At 44.5% G+C, this 20426-nt stretch overlaps 1 protein-coding gene across 1 annotated transcript in view; it reads right to left on the minus strand.

Moving 5' to 3' along the window:
- Positions 1-418: 418 nt before the first annotated feature.
- Dyrk4 (dual specificity tyrosine phosphorylation regulated kinase 4) overlaps positions 419-20426 on the minus strand; it is a 34344-nt gene continuing 14336 nt past the window's right edge. The window contains exons 5-14 of the mRNA XM_051173035.1: positions 19689-19852; positions 17325-17461; positions 16884-17024; positions 15237-15375; positions 12170-12251; positions 9699-9871; positions 8453-8513; positions 4459-4588; positions 1532-1710; positions 419-773 (exon numbers count right to left, since the gene is read on the minus strand). Coding sequence (XP_051028992.1) covers positions 544-773; positions 1532-1710; positions 4459-4588; positions 8453-8513; positions 9699-9871; positions 12170-12251; positions 15237-15375; positions 16884-17024; positions 17325-17461; positions 19689-19852 — 1436 coding nt within the window. The 3' untranslated portion in view covers positions 419-543. The remainder of the gene's footprint in view (positions 774-1531; positions 1711-4458; positions 4589-8452; positions 8514-9698; positions 9872-12169; positions 12252-15236; positions 15376-16883; positions 17025-17324; positions 17462-19688; positions 19853-20426) is intronic.

Raw genomic sequence — 20426 nt, forward strand, 5'->3', positions numbered from 1 at the left:
GCAGGTTTACACACACACACACACACACACACACACACACACTTGTAATCCTAGCCCCGGGGAGGTGGAGGCAGATCCCTGCTCAGTGACCAGCCAGTACAACCTACTTATCAAGGGTTCAGGCCAGTGAGAGATTGTCTCAGGAAACCACCTGGACAGTAAGAATGGCAGCCGAGGTTATTCTTTAGCCTCCATGTGCACACACATATGTACAAAAACACATGAACAAAGCAAAAACAATGACATACATTCACAGTCACGAACAAGATCTGATTTTATTTAGAGTTCCATGAACGAGGCTATAGCATCTGCCACTGTCCCCTACACACACCCTAAAAAAGTAAGTTCAGCTAATGACTCCCTCCCTCAGGCCGCCATCCGCTTTGACTGGAGGAATTATGCCAACTCATCATGTGAATGGAGTTTGATTTTTCTTACAAACCTTTATGCATTAAAAAAGCAATGTGAAGTATTGTACAATCAAAGTGTCTTCTCTAATACAAATCGATGGTGGACAGGAACAGGATGCACCCTCCATGAGGGTCACATGATGGGTGGCAAAATGTTTGTGCTCTTTGGGGAGGAGGTGCATTGTTGTTCTGTGGGCACCTCTGACCCAGCAACAGTCTCTGGCTTTCCAGAAACTTCTGCTAGATGGGGCAGCTGGACTGTGTCACCCATGTGCTGGAGAGAGCTCTGCTGTTTGCCTGAATTCTGACCATGCTTCTCGGCGTCATCTTTTAGTTTGTCTTCGGTTTCTTTGGTGTTCTCGTCTGCAGGAAGGAAGGATAGAGAGTAAGCCTTCAAAGGCGCTTAGCCACTGCGTGCTAGCTCCTACATCAGCCTGGGGAGGCTGAACATTCTGTGACCAGCATCGTTCTAAACACTTTGTGCTTATCCATTTGATCATTTCCTAAACCCCACAGAATGAGCACTATTGCCATATGTGTAGAAGCTGATACACAGGTAAATTGCCTAAGAACCACACCCAGTATGGCAGAAGCACAATTTAATCCCACATAACTGGAGTCCAGCGATCTGTATCACTAGGCTACATTGCAAAGAAAAATCTGCCTCATGCCATCACAGTATGCCATCACAGTAATGTATAGGGGGCTAGAGAAATGGCTCAGCAGTTAAGAGCATTTGCTGCTCTGCCAGAGGGTCAGAGCGCCACCCCTGGCCGCCATATGTAAGATTACAACTACTGCTATAACTCCAGCTCCAGCTCCTGTGGGTACCAGCACACACACTCACAAATAATAAAATAATTTTTAAAAGGACATAAAAGGTGGTCTTAGGGCATAAGGGGTAAGCATAATGAAAGAAAGAGGAGAAAAGGAATTGAATATTGAAAAAAGGGAAAATCTTAATGGCAAGAGGCCAAAAGGAGGGGTCCAGCTAGAATGAAGCCTCCCAAAAAAGGAAACGCACAAAACCCAAGGAATGGTAAGCTCATGATGGTGTAGTGAGGGCTGAATTAGTCCACGCCCTGTGCAGACATCGGAGCTGGTTCGCCCTTGGGCTTCACCTGTTTTGCTTTTGTTGGAGTGATGCTCTTCAGCCTTGTCCTTGCTTATCTCAGAAGAAGTACATAAACTGGACTTCCTTAGGATCTGCGGCCTAGGCCGTGTTTTGAGTTTCCGTGGCTCGTGAATCCAGGCATGCTTGAGGGCTTGGTCAGGGGTCATGCGCAGAGAAGGCTCCCATCTGGACACCAAGACAACCCAACATGAGTTGGTTATTGTTGACTTCCCCTTTGCATAGTTAAATATTTTGTAAACCTAACCAAGATGTTTTCCATTTTAGCTGTGTTATACCTCAAATATATCAAATATATGGTGACATACTTGAAAAGTAGCTGCAAACAGCTACTGATTATTTTTTAAAGATGCATAATGAACCAGGTACGCTATTAATATCAAATCATCTAGGGTCCCTAGAGATTATCCTGCAGGAAATACTGTTTAGGGCTGGGATGTAGCTTGGCATTAGGGCACCCGCCTAGCATATATGGGACCCTGAGTATCGATCAGTCTCCAGATCTGCAACAAACAACCTAAATATTACTTAAGAATCCAAGCCAATGAAACATAGGATTTGGCAAGTTTAGATGGGAACAAGGTGTGTGCTTCTCAAACTATGGGGTCTGGGCCTCCAAAGGTAAGGGGAAAGAAAATCATAGCATATCAGATTTATACAGAGGAAGGGCATGATGGTACATGCCTAAACCCAGCTCTGGCGGAGGTGGGAGTGGGGGGAGGGATCTCGGGTGGGGGTGGAGGCAAGAGGATCAGAAGATCAAGTCCAGCCTCAAATGTCTAGTGAATTTGAGGCTAGCCTGTGCTACATGAGATCCTGTATCCCAAAACAATGTAGTAAAACAAAACAAAAAAAATACATTTTACAGAACGAGCAAATCATTCTACCACTCTTAAAAATACCTTCAGGAAATAGATATTAGCACAGATTTCAGTTTTGAAAATGTCTTTTTTTTATGCTAGTTCTCAAACCCAGTGCCTCACGTACTCAGACGTGTCTCTACCATTGAGCCCTACTCTAGTATTTTTCAATCTTATTTTGAAAAAGGATCTTATTTAGCCAGGGCTGAACTCAACCTTGAAATTCTCCTGCTTTAGCCTCCCAAACAGCTGGGCTTATGTACATTTGCCATCTCACTCAGCTGAAAAACACTGATCCTCAAAAGGCTTTAATGTTCAATCGTATCAAGCCAAGATTGGCTTACTTCCAAGTAACTTTCACCCAAATCTAAATTCTATCCATTAGCATTATATAGTATAAAATGGCTGATCTTTCTTTTGAATCCTAGTCCTTTCAACAATCTGAAAACTATTGCTAATGTCACCCTATTTCTCCAAAGGAACGACAGATAAAGACACACTCTCCTACAAACATCAAACCTTGTCAGTCGCCAGTATCTATTGGCTGTGCACTGTGGTTCTGTTGTCTGACCACCTTTCATGGTGGGTACTTCCGTCATTTGTCACGATAGGCAGAGCTTCCAGCTACAGGGAGGCAGTGCGAACATTCTAGACTCATCAAAGTCATCAGCTACACGAGCTCTCGCTTGCCAAATGAACTACTGCTGGGCTGGATCTCCCCTCTCCTGAATGTCTGCAATTAGCCTCTAAGACTAAGAGGCAAGGCTTTAATGTGCTCTGTCTATCCCTGTGGGCTTTGGCTCATAACCTCTAACCTACCATTCCAAAGCGTTACTGCTTAGCCACTGCAGGGTGAGTAACAGGCCCTGTCAACATTACTGCCTTGTATGAGTTGAGGGCAGTTCATCCTTTGCAATAAAGAAATAAGAAAGAAATAAACAAATCTGTTTTGCTCCTGAATTATGTTCTGGGTAACCCCTATCCCAAATCCAGTCTCAGTAATGTTGGTTTCTGTCATTGTTTAAGAGACTTTCATTCCATAGTCTCAGCCAGAGGTTGGGGTGACATGCGGTGGGGTAAAAATGAGGCACAGGAGCCATCTTTGATTTCAGATGGAAAATAGCCTGACTGCCCCATGGAGAGGGTTCTTCTAGAAATACAGATTGCCCTCTGGGACACTGCGCAAGTTCTGGAAGGCATGAGTGCCCAGACTGTTTTGTAAAGTCACTCTGTCCCTCCAGAATAATGAGCAACTGTCATGACACACTGTTCTGACAACAATAAACAGCTGTAGCACTGATGGGTGGACATATCTTAGTAATACCTCATTTTAGAGAAAAGGACACAGGCCCAGAGAGAAACGATGATTTGCTGAAAATACACATGACCAGTCTAATTAGACTCAACAGAGATGGGCTGGCAAATCCTCTTAAATAATAGCCACAGCCAAGCTTTTCTGGACACCACAGAACTGGGACATGGCTGCTTGCATCACGGGCCACTCCTTGTTCATGGGGATGTGACTAAAGTGCAGAACTTGATTTCTCAGATTCTGAGTAAACAGCTGTGCACAGTAGTCTACCCCTACCCTAACTGCTCAGTATGTGGACGTCTGGACACTAAATCCAGGGACTAGCTTGGCACACAATACCACAGGCCCACTAAAGAGCTGGCTTTAGTTTAGTGTCAGATGGGAGGACCTACAGTCTGTCAGAGACTAACACAGTGACATTCTCTACACACACAGAGAGAGAGAGAGAGAAATAGAGACAGAGAGCAGAGAGACACACAGAGAGAGAAACAGAGAGAGAGAGAGAGAGAGAGAGAGAGAGAGAGAGAGAGAGCCGCCGTCCAGAGAAAACAGTGGAACTTACGAGCCTAGACTGCAGCAAGAGCAGTGTCCGACACATTAAATGACTAAAAGACTTCGAAGCTCTACTGTGAGCAGTGACTGACTCCTATCTCTCAGCCTTAGATTTCCACTGTAATCCCTTGGGGGAAGCATAGTACTTGAAGGTTAGGGGACCCGCAGGCAAAGGCACCCTGACAAACTCACACCAGACACCTTCTGAGAAAGTCTAGGAAGCTGGGGTCGTAGGTTTTCAGCACCATCGTGAGATCCTTGGAGTCTGGGTACCTTTTCTCTCCCCGGTTGTTGGTTATATTTTTCGGAAGACCTTTGGAATCTTCAGAGAAACAACATTCTGTATTTAGTTCCAGGTATAAATATTCGCCAATCACTTCAGCTGTCTACTCAACCGTGCCGCTCCTTGACAGCCCTTGTCCTGTCTGACATGGCTGTCCCACTCCACCCCTCTCCACCCATACATGCAAACACATCCAATGGTCCCAGCCAGACCGAAATAATCCACGAATCTTATGTGGTGAACACGACTGATGCCCAATACAAAGTTTGCCACTCTCCTGTATGTTCTGAGCCTGCTTCCCGCCACCACATGCTTCCCACGCCAAGCAGATAGTTTAATTCACTTGCCACTGACCAATGTTATCATATATTGGAGGTGCTAGTGATAAATTTCAAATGGCAAACGTATCCCATCTCTGGGTGTTGCAGCTTCTTGAGTTATCTGTGTCCTTGGTTTTTCTTCACTAACCTTAATAAAGTAAAAATAAGGCCATTCGTGGGGCAGAATAAAGCAAGACACTTTAGAATGCTTTCAGAGCTCATTTCCTAGCCACACACGCTGGTGATCTTCCTTGATGCTTTAGGGTCACCACCAAAATCTTGTCAACAACTGGAGCGTTTGGTCCTGCCTGGCTCTAGAAGACACAGCTTGGAATGGCCTTTCTTCAACTCTTTCTGGGGAGTTAGTCCCTTGCCAAAAGTGTGAAGTCCAGGAAGTTCTAAAGATTGCCAGAGGATGTTTTGTAGAAGCCTTTGAAGAGGAAACCTTGTAAAGTGTGTGAGCAAATACATGTATTTACACAATCTGTGTCTCAGAATCAGTGGTGTGTGTGTGCGATGGGCATTGTGGAGGCCAAATAATGAACTTCTGTCATTTTCCTTACCCCCTCACTCCTTTTTCTGAGACATTGTCTCATATGTGTCTCATACGTGGAATTTGCTATGGAGACTACACTCTCCTTCAACTCACAGAGATCCATTTGCCTCTGCCTCCTGAGTTCCGGAAATTAAAGGTGTAGACCCCATGCCCACCTCTATTCCATTGGTTTTGTAACCAGTGTAATTTGCAAGGACTCCAAAATATCTGCTCTGACTGAGTTCCTGCAAGAGAGACTTCCAGAAATGTGTGTATAGGAATTTGAGGACATGGATATCCTCATGTTTACAAGGTTGTGAATGGACCAGAGAATTATATAGGGCCTATAAACACACACCAATTCTGTTTCCTGCACTCATCTTCTCCCCATGTTGGAAAGAGAGAGAGAGAGAGAAAGAGAGAGAGAGAGAGAGAGAGAGAGAGAGAGAGAGAGAGAGAGAGAGAACCAAGCTTCTAGCCCTGTAAATGGCATCTAAAGTCATTGTCACATAATTGCTTTTCTTGGCCACATTTTTTCCCTCTCTTCTGACCTGACCCCAGTTATGATCTAATTCTCCCAACCCCTCCATCTCCTTCTTGCTACGTGGGACATTCATCACACTACCCAGAGGCAGCTTCTCTTTCCTGCCGAGTAGGAATGTAACCTAGAGTAGCCGGGACTTGAAAAAATTGTTAAAAACCAAAATCAGGGAGAAGAGTCCAGAGTGGAAGTGAGAAGGTGTTTCTCAGAGTCACCCTATCCAAAGAGTCCCAAATAGCAGCCATGAGAGACCCAAGATCTGTGGGTCACATAAGAGAATCATCGCAATCAGCATTTTTGCTGAGCACCCAGATAATTCTAACACTTGGGCAACCATGAAGTGGATGCAGCTCCAAGTGATACTGAAGATGCCAAGATGTGGACGTTGCTATGAAAACCTACCCCAAGACCTAGGCATGATGATACTGATAGAACATCAGCCCACATGTCATTGGTGTCTTTCAACAAGGATGCGGTGTACTCCCTTAAGTCCCCACTTGGATACTGTCTCATGAGGTCACTGTTAAAGTTTACAATGTGATATGACTCTTCCCTGGTGTGATAGTCTAGCAAAAGGGAGTTACCCGCTATGCCTATTGTTCTTCCCTCAAATTCTTCAAAGCCCAAATGCTCAGTTCTATGAGCAGCTAGTGGGAAGAGCATTTTCAGTCAAAAGCCCAGCTCCTATCAGTTCACCAAGGAGTCAGCCAGAGCCTGTATTTGTCCTCAACGTGTTTGGAGGAAAGCTAAGTATCAGAGTACTGTGCTAAGAGAACAAGGATGCTGCCCTGCTCAGAGGCAAGGTCTTCCAATCTCTAGTCAGAAATAAAAGGTCACACTCAAAAGATTGGAAAACTGGAATGGCATGGGACAGATGGATCATAATGGAGTACTTCTGGCCTTCAATTTTTAGTTTTTATAAAATGGACATTCCAAGGACACCTGAGTGAGGAGCCAGGAAGTCTGGAGACTTGGCTTGTTACTGAATAGCATAAAGAGGAAACTGACACATGCTGACCAGCAAGACTGAAACCATTTTTTGTTTTAGTGTCTCCCTGTGAGGCCAATCTCAACTCTCCTGCTGATGGAGAAGGCTGAGAGTAATCTATGATTTACCTATTTTTTTCCTGAGGCCAGTCCCTGACAATGATTAGAGAGGACTGAACAGACTCAGATTGCACATCTTGTGTGAGCCTGTCAACTAGCTGGCTGACAACAGTGGCTGACTAGCAATAATTCCCCCTGCCTGGGGAGTCTCTGCTCCTTCATGTCTGGCTTCCATCTATTTGGATAACCCTGAGAGGCTGAGTTCGTAATGTGCAAGCATGAGAACCTGAATTCAGATCTCCAGCACCCATATAAAATGTAAATATAACAGCAACTGTCACTCCAGGGAAATGGAGACAGGAAAATCCCAGGAGCTTGCTGGCTAAAATGTAGGCACTGGCTTCAGTGAGAGAAGTGCTATCTCAAAATGAAGGTAGAGAGTGACAGGAGACTATACCCTTTGTGTAGCAATTCTTTCCAAGATAAACCTCTATCTAGAGGAAAGCTCCTTAAGACTCAGGGTGTTTCAAAGGGAGGGGAGGCTTGTCAGCCTACAGCGGAGCTCATTCATCTCAGGAGGTAATTCAAAAGCTTCAGGAAGTCCCTGAAATGAATTTCTAGTCCCTTCTCTCTCAAAACATACATAAGCTATAAGAACTGCCTAGAGATAACTCTCTTCCATGGAAGGAGCAGAGATCACTGAGCTACCTAGAAGAGGCCCAGACCTCTTGGGCTGCCTGAAAAAGCCACTCTCCAACCTGTTGAGCTTCATGCAAGTTGTGCCCGGAGCTTCAGACTTCCAACTTTCATTAGCTGTCACCAACACTGGGCTCTTGGTGATGCAGCTATGTTTAAGTCATTTCTGCCCCCCTGGCCCCTCTCACCCATACTTACAGTAACCCCAGTAACACTCAATGGATCACCGACTGGACTTTGTTGCTATCCTTACTTTGATCTATGTTTGTTCACACCACCCCAGGAATAGTGTCATACAACAGTTCCAGATGATACTGAACTCTGGCATCCTCGTGCATACACATGTACCCACACACATACACCCCACCCCTACACATGCAAATCTAATAGTAGTAGTAGTCGTAATAATAATATTCTCCATTAACAGTAGACTATAGACAGTGGAATTTCCCACTATGCCAGAAGTTTTTGCCCTGATTTCTCAACATGGTACATGGCAAGAGAGACCAAGTGTTTGGGGAGCATCTCTAGGAGGAAGAATGGTTTTACTCTTCCATGGTTGCAGTACTGATAGGTCTGGGAAATGGGGTCTTCTATGCTCCTGGTATTGTGCTGTTAAGACCCCCTTCCATTCTGAGACACCATCTGTCACACTACTATGTACCCACTTATCATCTCCAGCTCCTCATCACCCTTCGATACAGAGAAAGAAAAGTTGTCTGTCTTTCTGTCTATGGTGTGGGACAAAGAGATCTGGGACTTACCAAAGAATATCTGTCTCCTGGAGGCCGTCTGGATGAGGTGGGCAGGTGGCAGGCCCAGCACCTTCAACAAGTACAGTGTGGCTGTGTCACTATTGTGGAGTCACAAATTCAAAGGCTGTCAAGATCTAGGTGGGACTTTGGCCAAACTCTGTCTTTACATTTAAGGTGCAAAAGCTTTAAGTAACAACACTACACCAGTGACAGAGCACGTCCAGAGACTAGGTCTCATGATTCCTACTCTGGGCTGCCTCAGCATCCTACACCGACCATGCAAAATAGGTAAGACACTGTGGTAGCACCCAGATCCCTTGTCCATTCCATACAAACTGCACTGAATGAGGAATGACTCCTAGGGTGGAGCACTGGGCTGGGAGAGGCAAAGGGCAAAAAGCCCTGGAGCCTGAAAAGACAAAAGAATATTCTTGGAAAGAAAATTAGATTTGAGTGGCCATTGTTTGTTTTTTCTGAAAGTTACATGTGTATAAGACAAATTAGCCAGCACACCCTCCGCCCAGGTTGGCAGACGCAGCCGAGGCATAACTAACCCCACCCTTTGGCTCTGCAGCCCTTCTGAGGTCGAAAGGGAGTAGAGAGCCCCTGGAGCAGTGGGGAACACAGCTCACACACCCCAGGCTCCCATGTGATAGAAGCAGGAATGGTTCACGGGTACTTCAGCCTTAACAACACACCCCGACTCTTGCTTGCAATAGTCCACAGCAAACAATGTGCTATGTCATGATAAATCCGAGGCTGGACCCTGGTTTACTAACTCCTGGACCAGTTAACTGCCACTTCCAGCTTATTGTCACCTCCCCGCTTTTTCAAGGAGAAAGAAGAACAAAGCAAGAGAAAGGCGACACTGCCTAAGAACACAGCAGATTTTTAGGTAGATTTGGTGGGTACTAGTGTGATCTGGTTTCAATTTGTAATTATTTGTTATTACACTGGCTTCAGTATTGTTATTATCATCATCATAGTGATGTATTTGAAGACTAGTATCACCATTTTACTTTAAAATATCAGTATTTACAGGAAGGGAAAGGGCATCATTGGCAACTATTTAAATCATGAGGAAAAGTTAGTTCTCAGCTCTGCAGAATACAAGAGGCACATCATTACAAAAATACTTTGAGAAGTAGGGAGATACCCAGGGCACTGCCCTTGCTGGCTCTGATGAAACCCAGTGTCTGAGAATGGAGGTTATCCCAGGATGCCATCCATGCTGGTGGCTGACCCTGCCCCTCACCTCCATGATGCAAGCCAGCTGCTCGACCTCATTCTCCCCCGGGAACAGTGGGTACCCGGTGTACAGCTCTGCCATGATGCAGCCCAGGCTCCACATATCAATGGCCATGTTGTAGGGGTGGCCCAGAATCACCTCCGGGGATCGGTAGAACCGGCTTTGGATATATGTGTACACTGTGGTGCAGAGGGAGAGAAACCTTACCACAAAGCTTTCTCTAGATGCCTCTGCGGTAACTCATTTAGAGCACCGCCCTCCGCCCCATAGGCTCTTCCATTAACTACCGACAGATTAATCCTCCCAATAGCTGACTATCATCTCCATCTTATTGGTGAGGCACTCCAAAGGAGTGAATTCCAAGGAAGTAAGTTTAAATTAGCTGTTTTCAATATTAAACTGAATAGCAACCCCACACACACATACAAACACACAAACACACAAACTCACAAACTCACAAATCTGCCAGCTGTGTCTGTGTGTGTATGCGCGTGTGTGCATGCGCATGCGTGCATGCTTGTGTGTAAGTGTGTGTGTGTGTGTGTGTGTGTGTGTGTGTGTGTGTGTGTGTGTATGGTGCTATACACATTTATTCCTAGCATTTAGGAGATTAGGCAGATGGATGAAAGTTCAAGGCCAGCCTGGGCTCCTTGTTTAGTTCAAAGCTATTCTGGGCTACATAGAAAGGCCCAGTCCCAAAAATTAAGTTTGAAAACCAACAACAGCAAAAGTAAACTGTAAAGCTAACAAACTAAGTTTTCAAACTTTGGGTGGACAGCTTCTTGCTGTTTGCTAAGGAAGTAAGCAAGTCACAATCGGAAAGGAAACATGCAAAATGCATAATTTAAATGTAGGGCCAGGCCAGGTATCCCATACACTCACAAGGATGAGTTAAGAGTTCTGAATTCCAGGCCAGCGTGGGCCAAAATTGAGACCCTGTTTTTTTAAAGTCATAACTCAATTTGGATGGCTATTGATACATTATGTATGACTCCTGTAACAGGAAGTATAGAGACAGAGATTCAGTAAAGCTCAGCAGGGGAGGACACATTAAACAATGATGCTGCAGGAACCCTGGATTTTATAGGTGAGAGGCTTGGAGGCAGAGAGATGGAACTTTTTGGTAATTTACACATGACTAGGATTTCTGATTATTGAATGGGTGCAGAGAGAGGCACCCTCTCTGTTGTTAAATTGATCAACTGAAGATGTATTGGGTCCTCAACTTCAAGATTTCATTATTTAAAAATAAATATTGTACCCTACTTGCTTATAAAACGGGTTTGTCAGGCACTTATGCAGACATATTTTCATTTTTTGGGGCTTCTGTTTGTTTGTAAACAAGGTTTCATGGAGCCCAAACTGGCCTCAAACTCACAAAGTAGCTTAGAATATTACCTAAAGCAGTGGTTCTCAACCTTCCCCATGCTGCGACCCTTCGACACCGTTCCTCATGTTGTAGTGACCCCCAACCATAAAATTAATTTTGTTGCTACTTCATAACTTTAATTTTACTACTGGTATAAATTGTAATGTAAATATTTTGGAGATAGAGGTTTGCCAAAGGAGTTGTAACTCACCGGTTGAGACCCGATGACCTAGAATGTCCCATCCTCCTGCTTCTACCTCCCCAGTGCTAGAATTTCAGATGTGTGTCACAACACCTGGTTTATTTGTTGCTAGGAACCACTAGTTCGTAGGTATATTCTAGGCAAGCTCTCTATCAACTGAATGACAGCCCCTATCTTACACAAGGCATTTTAAAGCGTGAATTTAGCTGGGGGTGGTGGCACATTATCTGTGATCCCAACATCTGAGAGGTAGAGGCAGAAGGACCCCTGGTTGCTGGCCAGCCTGGAATAAAGTCAGATGCTATCTCACTTTTGTGAGACAATATTGGGGTTTGGGGTTCTATCTGTTTGTACCTAGACTAATGAATGGCATATAGCTGGGACATATTGTCTAGATCAGACTTGTAAAAGGCAGAGAGGCAGGTGATAGTGAAGTTCAGTGAAGGCTGGTATGAATATGCCCCAGGGTTCCCTTCTAGGTTGTAGCTTGAAAAGTTCAGAGGCTGAATCAGGGTAAGTGGTTCATTCTAAACTGTAGAGTGAGTATTTTCTAAAGTGCAATCTCCCGAGGACTCACCAGAAATTTGGATTTGATGCATGTAAGGTGGGCCCCTAAGAACTATAGTGTTGTAGAGCCCTGGAGTGATTTTAAGTTCACCTAGTCAGTTTGGGGACCCAATGTTCATGGGTCATTCCACAGCTACGGACTATGAGAACTTCAGAGAGTCTGTATGCTCTTTGGATACAACTCTCACCTTTTGTAGATGAAAAACTTGCACTCAGAGATGATGTATGTCAATAATTGTGATGGCTGAGCCCAGGCTAGCACCCAGGTAACCTTGTGTGCAATACAGAGAACTTATAAAAGCAGCAGAACTCAGACAGAGAGGCTGGCGAAGGGCCTACCTTTCTGGTGTTCATAACAGCTTGATCCAAAGTCAATAACTTTAACAGTGACTTGGCCCCGCTGGTATAACACGATATTCTCCTGGAGAGAAGAAGGTGTATGTTATGTTTATTTAAATTAATGTTACCCAGCTCTCTCCTTACCTACCCAGCTCTCTCCTTCCCCATGTGTCACACCCATACATGGACAGTCCTGTTCAAATACAACCTCCTCAAAGATCCTCTTCCCACATCCTCTCACTGCCCAGTGTCCTCCCTTCCTGGGACTTCACGTTGACTTGGGGTCGGTATCTGATTTGGACCCAGTATCCACTGCGTTGCATACCTTCATTTGCATATATTTACATATAGTTGCAAATAGTTGCATATAGTTGCAACAACTCCTGACAATTATGGGTTTATTTACATGCTCTTTGGTACCTGATTGTTTGCTTGGCTTGCCTAAGGCCTGACAAATGCTATTGGCTGAATATATGTAATATTTATAAGAAATGCTATCCTTAACATCCTGCTATGATAATATAGAACCAAGAATTGATAGATAAATAGATAATAGAAAGATAAATAAGTGATTGATAGACAGACAGATAGATTTTATGGGGCTGTATGATTCTCATGCTGAGTTTTGGGAGCCAGGTGTTTAGTTTAAGTCACAGATCAAGGCAGAGTTCTGGCCTCTTGTCTCAACCTGAAATTTGGTGAAGCTGTGCTGGCTAAAGCTGGAAGAATGATGTCCTAACTGTGTCTCAAGGGTCTCCCTGTCAGAGGATTGCTTACTGAGCTAACATGCACATGGGGCACAGCTGAGCCCATCTGAAGTCTCTGGCACCTCACGCAAAGCACACATCTCTCCGTCAATACTTTTCAGAAGAATGTCTGTAAAGGGAGGATCGGCAGCAGAAGGCTTAAAAGAGCAAGGCTTTCTGGTGTATCTTCAGCTCAATGGAGAGGCTCCTTCACTAGATGGGGCTGGCCCCGGGTTGTGCCTTGGATCTTATGTATCCACACCAGCTTGTGCGCTGTAAACTTAGTTGCTGGCCTGCGGCACTATGGGGAGGTGGCAGGGACTTCAGGAGGGGGCATCTAGTGGAAGGAAGTTAGCTCACTGGGGCCCGGCAGTGAAGGGGACACTGAGAACCAGCCTCCCCTCCGCTCTCTTTCTTCCTGGCCACCATGAAATAAATATCTCTACTCTCTGTAATGATGACTGGCTTCACCACAGTTCTAAAACTAATGGTGCCAACTGACCATGGATTGAAGCCACCAGCCAAAACAGACCTTTCCTCCTCCTTAGAAGCTAATTTCATCAGTATTTTGGCACAGCAATAGAAGACTGACAGGCACACCCTCCCCTCTCGATTCTTACTGGGAGAAAGTTCTCTTAGAAGGGAGCTATGCTATGGACACTCAAAACTCATGCACTGACTGTAAACACTAAAGACACAACAATTCCCTGCTTTGCATACATGTTCACAAAACACCCTCCTGGTTTGTGTTTCCTTTCCCAAAGGGGCATACTTACTGAGTACACTCAGTCATGTCTCAAAGAAATCTGTTACCTGGGGAAAATCTTGTGGGTTCCCTTGATGGAATCCAGCCCCTAAAGACCATAGATATTATGGGATGACTTGGAGCTGGGAAGTTGATGTTTTGAAAATGGGTGTCATGAATAAATCAATATATTTCCACTTTTATGAGGATGTGACAGCATCTATCTTGAAATATTTAATCACAAAAATTACCTCCAGGACTAGCTGGGCATCAATGGTGCACGCCTTTAGTCCCAGCACTTGGGAGGCAGAGGTAGGGGGATCTCTGTGAGCTTGAGGTCAGCCTGGTCTACAGAGCTAGTTCCAGGACAGGCTTCAAAGCAATACAGAGAAACCCTGTATTGAAAAAAAATTAACTCCAGGACTTACAGTTTTCAAAAGAAATGAACCACTTTTAAGGATGAAGAGAAGAGAGTAAGGACAAGTTAAGAATAGTTGCCTCCCTGTGAGTTAGGCTGGTTCATGAATCCATGAACTAATTCTTTATATCTTGTTCCAAGCCACTGCTCTGAATTGACAGCCATTACACATGTCACAATCATTTGTTGCCTTCTATTTCTGGTACCAGGTTCTGTGTTAGGTCCTGAGGATGTGACCGTGAGAAGAAGTGGTCCCTGCTCTTAGGAAGAGCTTGTTGTCCAGAGGATGGCTCAGATCTAAGAATCAATTCCTAGCAGGCACAGTGGTGCATGCTGGTAGTCCTAACATTTGATGGAGGTAGAAGCAAGATGATCAAGAGTTCAAGGTCAGTCCCAACTAAATATGGTGCTTGAGGCCAGCCTGAGCTATATAAAACCCTGGCTCAAAAACAAAACAAAACAAAATAAAAACCAAGCCCCTTCCCAAAGAAGCAATTACTAAATAAGGCGACCAGTACAGCTATAGATCCATGTACACAATGCCAGTAAGGATGAGAATTGAATGGAGACCATCTGCCTACATGTGTGCTATGCCCAAGTCATCCACCAGTTTTGAATATGCAAAGTATGATATCAATAAGAATGTGCCTACCTTCACATGTCATGATGGGTCTTTCCAATATGACTGTGCATGAGTTTCTCCAATAAGATTTTATTGACCCTGTTTGTGGAGGCATGTTACAGAGTAATCGCCAATTCTCTCATTAATTATAGAATAATAAATACTGGGGAAAGGGAGTCTAAGGCAGTGTATCATATATCGCAGGCTGGTCTTGAATTTTTTATATAGCTGAGGATGATCTTGAACTCCTGATCTCCCACCATACCTAACTGACAAGAATACTCTTAAAGACTGTACCAAAAGAGTAAATCCAGACTCCCGGGACTTCTTGCAGCATAGGATGCCTTGATGCTCAAGATACCAACCATGACCCTACTTGTTCCTAGATATCTCAATATATCCCCTTTCCTCTTTTTCTCCTCAGTATTTATGCCTTAGTCCTCATATCTCCACCTACAAATGAACACTGCCTAGCTTCCTCCTTGGACACCAGCGATGGCAGCATGCCCCACCAGCTGGACAGAGTTTGTACTCACCGGCTTGAGATCACAGTGGATAATTTTCTCTACATAAAGCATTTGTAAGCATTTCAAAACAGAAAAGGTAAAGCGACGAACTATGGATAGGCTGAAGCCTTGAAAACTATTGTTCTTCATCAACTCGTACAAGTTGATTCTGGGAAAAAGAGAGGAGAGTGAGGTAGTTGGCTGTCAACACATCATGCTCAGCTTGGACACACGTGTATAACCTGTGCCACATGGCTCCTTCTAATATCAAGCAGATCATAAACCAGGAGGCAAGGATGCATAACTATAGTTCCTCCAGCTCTTGAATAAGACCCAGAGAGCCATAGGCAAAGCAGCCACACCTTCAGCATCATGACATGTGTGAGAAATGAGAATGGCCCAATGGAAGCTCAGGTAAACCAGGGAGCCCCCACTCTACCAAAGGTAAGTGTGGCTCATTGGCTCCTTAACTGTGGCCTTGCAAGAATGAAGGCTGAATCTCCCCATACCATCCTCAGTTTTCTACAGCAGTGGAAGTCTGCAACATTCCACAAAGCCATGCTGTATTGTATTGTATGCAAGTCTTCAAAACGAATGCTAAGAATTTTTAAAAGAAACATACGTTTGTGCACTGATGGCTTTTGTCTTCTGTACAGACTTTAAGATGAGGACAGGAAGGAAAGAGCATGTGCCAACACCTGGACACTCCCTTCCCCTCTTTCATTATTGACAGTATCTGACTGTAGCAGCATTTAGGAAGCTGGCTTGGAGGTACAATACAGATAGGAGAGCTGGCTCTAGACTCCCCAACCTTTGACCCTGAGCAACTCCCCAGTAGACCTGGTTTCTCATAGCTCTTTTATACACAGTGGCATCCTACCTGGGCACTGTGTTAAGTGGCTAAGAGAGGCAGGGAAGATAATTCACTTGTACTGGAGAGTAGACTGCATTTCGAAGTCACCAGAGAAGGTGAACAGAACGTCTACTCTCTTGTTGAAGTGCAACAAGTCATCAAAGCATCATGTTACTAAGTCGATGACCAGGAACACTGGGCTACTGAGAGCCTCCTTTTATTATTCTCCTTTGATCAGTGCATTCTGGGTTTCTGTTCTGACTTGAAATGCATCAGCCTTCGCTGTGAGAAATATAACCAAATAAGCATGTACCCTTCCAACAAGCACATCTTTTCAGATCCATATCCAGCCATTTGCTGCCAATCTACATAAATCAGGGTCTTGTTTCCTTATTTTTAAAAAATCTGTTTTCATCTTTACTCAACATCAAAGTCCTTTGCTCACTCGAAGTAGCCAGTTGCCTGTGGTTCTGTGTCCTAATCTCTACACCACAGAATTGGAAAGTCAGGACAGGGGGACATGAAAGCAAAGTGATGTCCTTTGCAGTATACTTCAGTGTGCTTGAGGCAAGGGCTGGGCTATGTCTCCTACTCCAATACTCAGCATCTGGGAAGCTCAACATAAGTATAGACTCAAGCAGGTGCCAGCCTTCACTGAGGCATGTGGTGACATGTCAGCTTTCCATATCAAACTCCTTTCTATCTGAGGGGCTATGCTATCCACTCTAGTCACTAAGTACCACATCTAGAAAAATCTGGTGTTCTGACCCCTTTCTCTTTTGTCACTTATTCAGCCATTCATAATGTAACAAAAAGTATCTGACCCCAGGAGTTCAAAGGTGATGCAGAGGTGATTCCGGAAGTAGAAGAAGTCCTTCATGTGAACCACATTGTGGCTGTTGTCTTTGTCCTTCCTTCTGAGGGCTTCCAGGATCTTCAGCTCCACCAGAGCCTGATGGTGAAATCTGGGATGATTGGGGAGTGGCCAGGATGGTGGGCAATGAGGACAGAAAACACACATCATATCACAATGTTGCAGACAGTCCTCGGTCCCTCCCAACAACCCCAGGAATGTCTAGGATGTCAGAATGCATCCAAAGATCCATTTTGCTTCTTCTTGCCCCTTCATGGTATCAGACAGAAAGAGAAACAGGAAAAGCCACAGAGAGAACTGAGAAGCGCAGTGGAGGAGAGAATTGGATTTTGGAAGCACGTAGAGCCACATGGTCCAGTTTCTACGTCCTAGGTTACCCATCACACTACACCTCTTTTTGTTCCTGATGATTTTCAGGGCCACCAACTCATTGTTTTTGTGATCCAAACATTTGGCCACCTGTCCAAAGGACCCTTTCCCGATCATCTCCAGAACCTCATATCGGTAGGCAATATGGTCATGCAGAACCTGTAGAAGTCAGGCAGCAGTGAGGGACAGAACCATGGACTCTTGGATTCACCTCATCCCAAGACCCCTGGATCCCACTACCTAGATCTGGCTCATTCTTGGGAAGGGAACAGTTCTGAACTCCTGCTCTCAACTTATCTTCTCATAAATGACTAGGTTGTTTGGACCCCAGACCACACATGTGGTATCAGGAAATGTCCCTCAAGGCTTAATCCACATCTAATAGTGTAAAGAGCATGGGATGCTCTTTGGGGGAACTTGTCTTTCTGTATGATTACAGCCTGCAGCAGAAAAAAATTAACTCCACTCTGACCCGTGCTTTGCCTTCAGTGTCCATACAAGAAAGCTTGGTGTCTGCTTTATCATTTCTTGGCCAGACATCTCCTTCATTTATCTAGATTTAATCCTCTCCTGAGGAAGTAGTATGAAACTTGGGCGTTCCTTGGCTAAGAATAAAAACATCTTCAAAGAGAGAGAATCATCATCTGGTAGAAAAGCAGGGAGCAGGCATTCAACCAAAGCCATGTGAAGCTGGTGGTTGAAGATGAGCTGAATGTCTTCAGACATCCCCTTGTTCACTCTGAGCTACAGTGCCCTGATCTATAATGCCAGGCAAGGGATTCAGACTGACATGGTGTGTGAGGTCCTCTAGCTATGTGAATCTCCAACTAATAGTGTCAAACTCGCAAGTCTGGGAGGATAAAGGATGAGTGTGTAGATTTCACCCTATGCTTGTGAACATGTATGTGGTAGTTCTGTACATACAGAAGGAATCAACACCATGAGTTGGAGCATGTACAATTTCATCAACACCACGAGTTGGAGCATGTACAATTTCATCAACATGGAAAAGGGCTCATCTCCTGGTAAAGGCCTGTGATGAAGTGGGCAGGATCTGCAGACTTGCTCATGTAAAAGTGTATTTGTATTTCCTGGCATTCTTTTAATCTCCTTCATGGCACTGGTTTGGTTGTATCATGCTTGCTTGCACATTCACTTTGACATTAATTGTAGTTACCTGACTAACACAGTATAGTAATGTGTGATAGATAGACTGCTTTCTTTATAGTTGCAGAGTCTAGGAGACACCCAGGCTTGTGACAGGGGAGCAGTAAATAGATATATAAGTAACAAAAATATAAATGATGGCAGAGTAAATATAAGATTGTAGCTGTAGTTGTGCAGCTTATTTGGGTATTTGGTTGTGTGCATGACGTGTATAAAATGAAATAAAGATGCTGATAGGAGATTATAGAGAACACACATTAATACATACCCACCCACCTCCACCACCGCCACATTAAAAAAAAAAAAAAAAGCTCTCTAAGATTTGACTGAGGTCCAGTGCATTCACTGAAGGTCCTAGCTAATGCCCTCATAGGGAGATGGAAAGATCCAGGAAGAAATAGGTGATGATGCCTGGGAAAAACTTATATTGATTATTTGTAACTAACGACCCATATTATTCTCTTGAAACTTTGTGTATGTGCAGATTGCTTTGGGGTGGGGGGATGTGAGGGCACATAGCTTATATAAGACTTCCAAAGGATCCTTGACTCAAAACTGTTGAGAACCTGGCCTCTTGTGGCACCTGCATAGTAGAAACAAGATGCCTGCTTCTCTAAGTGTGGTCTGGTCGGTGGCTGGGGTATCACCGAAATGCTTTTTATAAATGTGAAATCCCTTATCTGTCACATCTTGCTGGATAAGAATCTGTATTTTAACAAGATCCCTAGCTGATTTGTGTGCACAGTAGCTTGAGAAACAGGGCTTCCAGGGCCCCAGAGGAGCAATAAGACAGGCAGAAGAGGAGTGGTTGGGAACTGTGTACCAGAGGCCACACTAACAAAAGCTGTGAGATATTTCCTTATGGGAAAATGACTCCTACTATAAAATAGAAAAATGTCCACAAATGGGGTTTGTATAAAGGAGAAAGAAAAAGGAGACATGAAGGTAATGTCTCTTATTCCTTTCTTAATGGATCCACGGTTACTCAGAGGAGCCCGTGGTAGTTCACCATATCAATCTGTTGCCCCAGGATTCATAGAAAACATTGGCATTTTGACAATAGAGGGGTTTGTACAACAAATCACAGACTCCTTTGGGAAACCTACCCCCTAGTACATTAGTATAAAGTACTATAAACTCCCCCCACCTGTTTTTCTCTTCATACAACAATTCCCTCTCCCCCCACCCAGGTGAAACTCTCACAACCCAGCACCTTTACCTTCACGTAGGAGCCGTGCTCATCATCAAAGCTTGTCTTGCTGAACTTATCAGGGCCCACCTTTAGCTTCTTCGCTTCAAGCCCCAGGTACCACAGCTCCGAGTAGCCTAGGATTTCACTTTGCTCATAAGGGGACAGCTGATTCTTAAAAAACTTTAGGGCCTCTGTGTGTGAAAAACATAGCCACTCAGTTGAGTCCCATGGGGATCTGCCCCAGACAAGGATTCTTTCCAGTTAAGGGGGCATTTCCCTGGCAAGCTGGCTTCCTAAGGGCCACACACTGAACCTCTCACCCTGTGGACATGTAACAGATGAATGTCAAGGAGGATTTAGCAACCCAAGACCATGGGGTGCCACGGCATGAGTGAAAGCTCCAGGAGCAAATTCTATGGCAACAAGAGTATGGGGTTAAGGTGCCATTTGGCCAAGTTCATGTGGAATCACACTACACGGGGAGGGAGGGCGGATTTCAAAGTGATAATGTTTACCGCAGTCAGACAGGTACTGTAAACACAGCTTTACTATGGCAACTGTCCTGGCACATTTTCCCACTCAAATCTGTGCTGAACCAACCCAGGTAGCAAGCACCTCAGGGCACAGGGAAGAGTATCTGTGCTAAATGGTCAGAGCACAGCTCAGTGTGTGTGTGTGTGTGTGTGTGTGTGTGTGTGTGTGTGTGTGTGTGTACTAAGGCAGGGGTGAGATACTATGGGTAATAGTCAACTTTAATAATTTTTC

Source organism: Phodopus roborovskii, unplaced genomic scaffold (assembly GCF_943737965.1).
Source record: "Phodopus roborovskii unplaced genomic scaffold, PHOROB, whole genome shotgun sequence".
Classification (NCBI taxonomy): domain Eukaryota; kingdom Metazoa; phylum Chordata; class Mammalia; order Rodentia; family Cricetidae; genus Phodopus; species Phodopus roborovskii.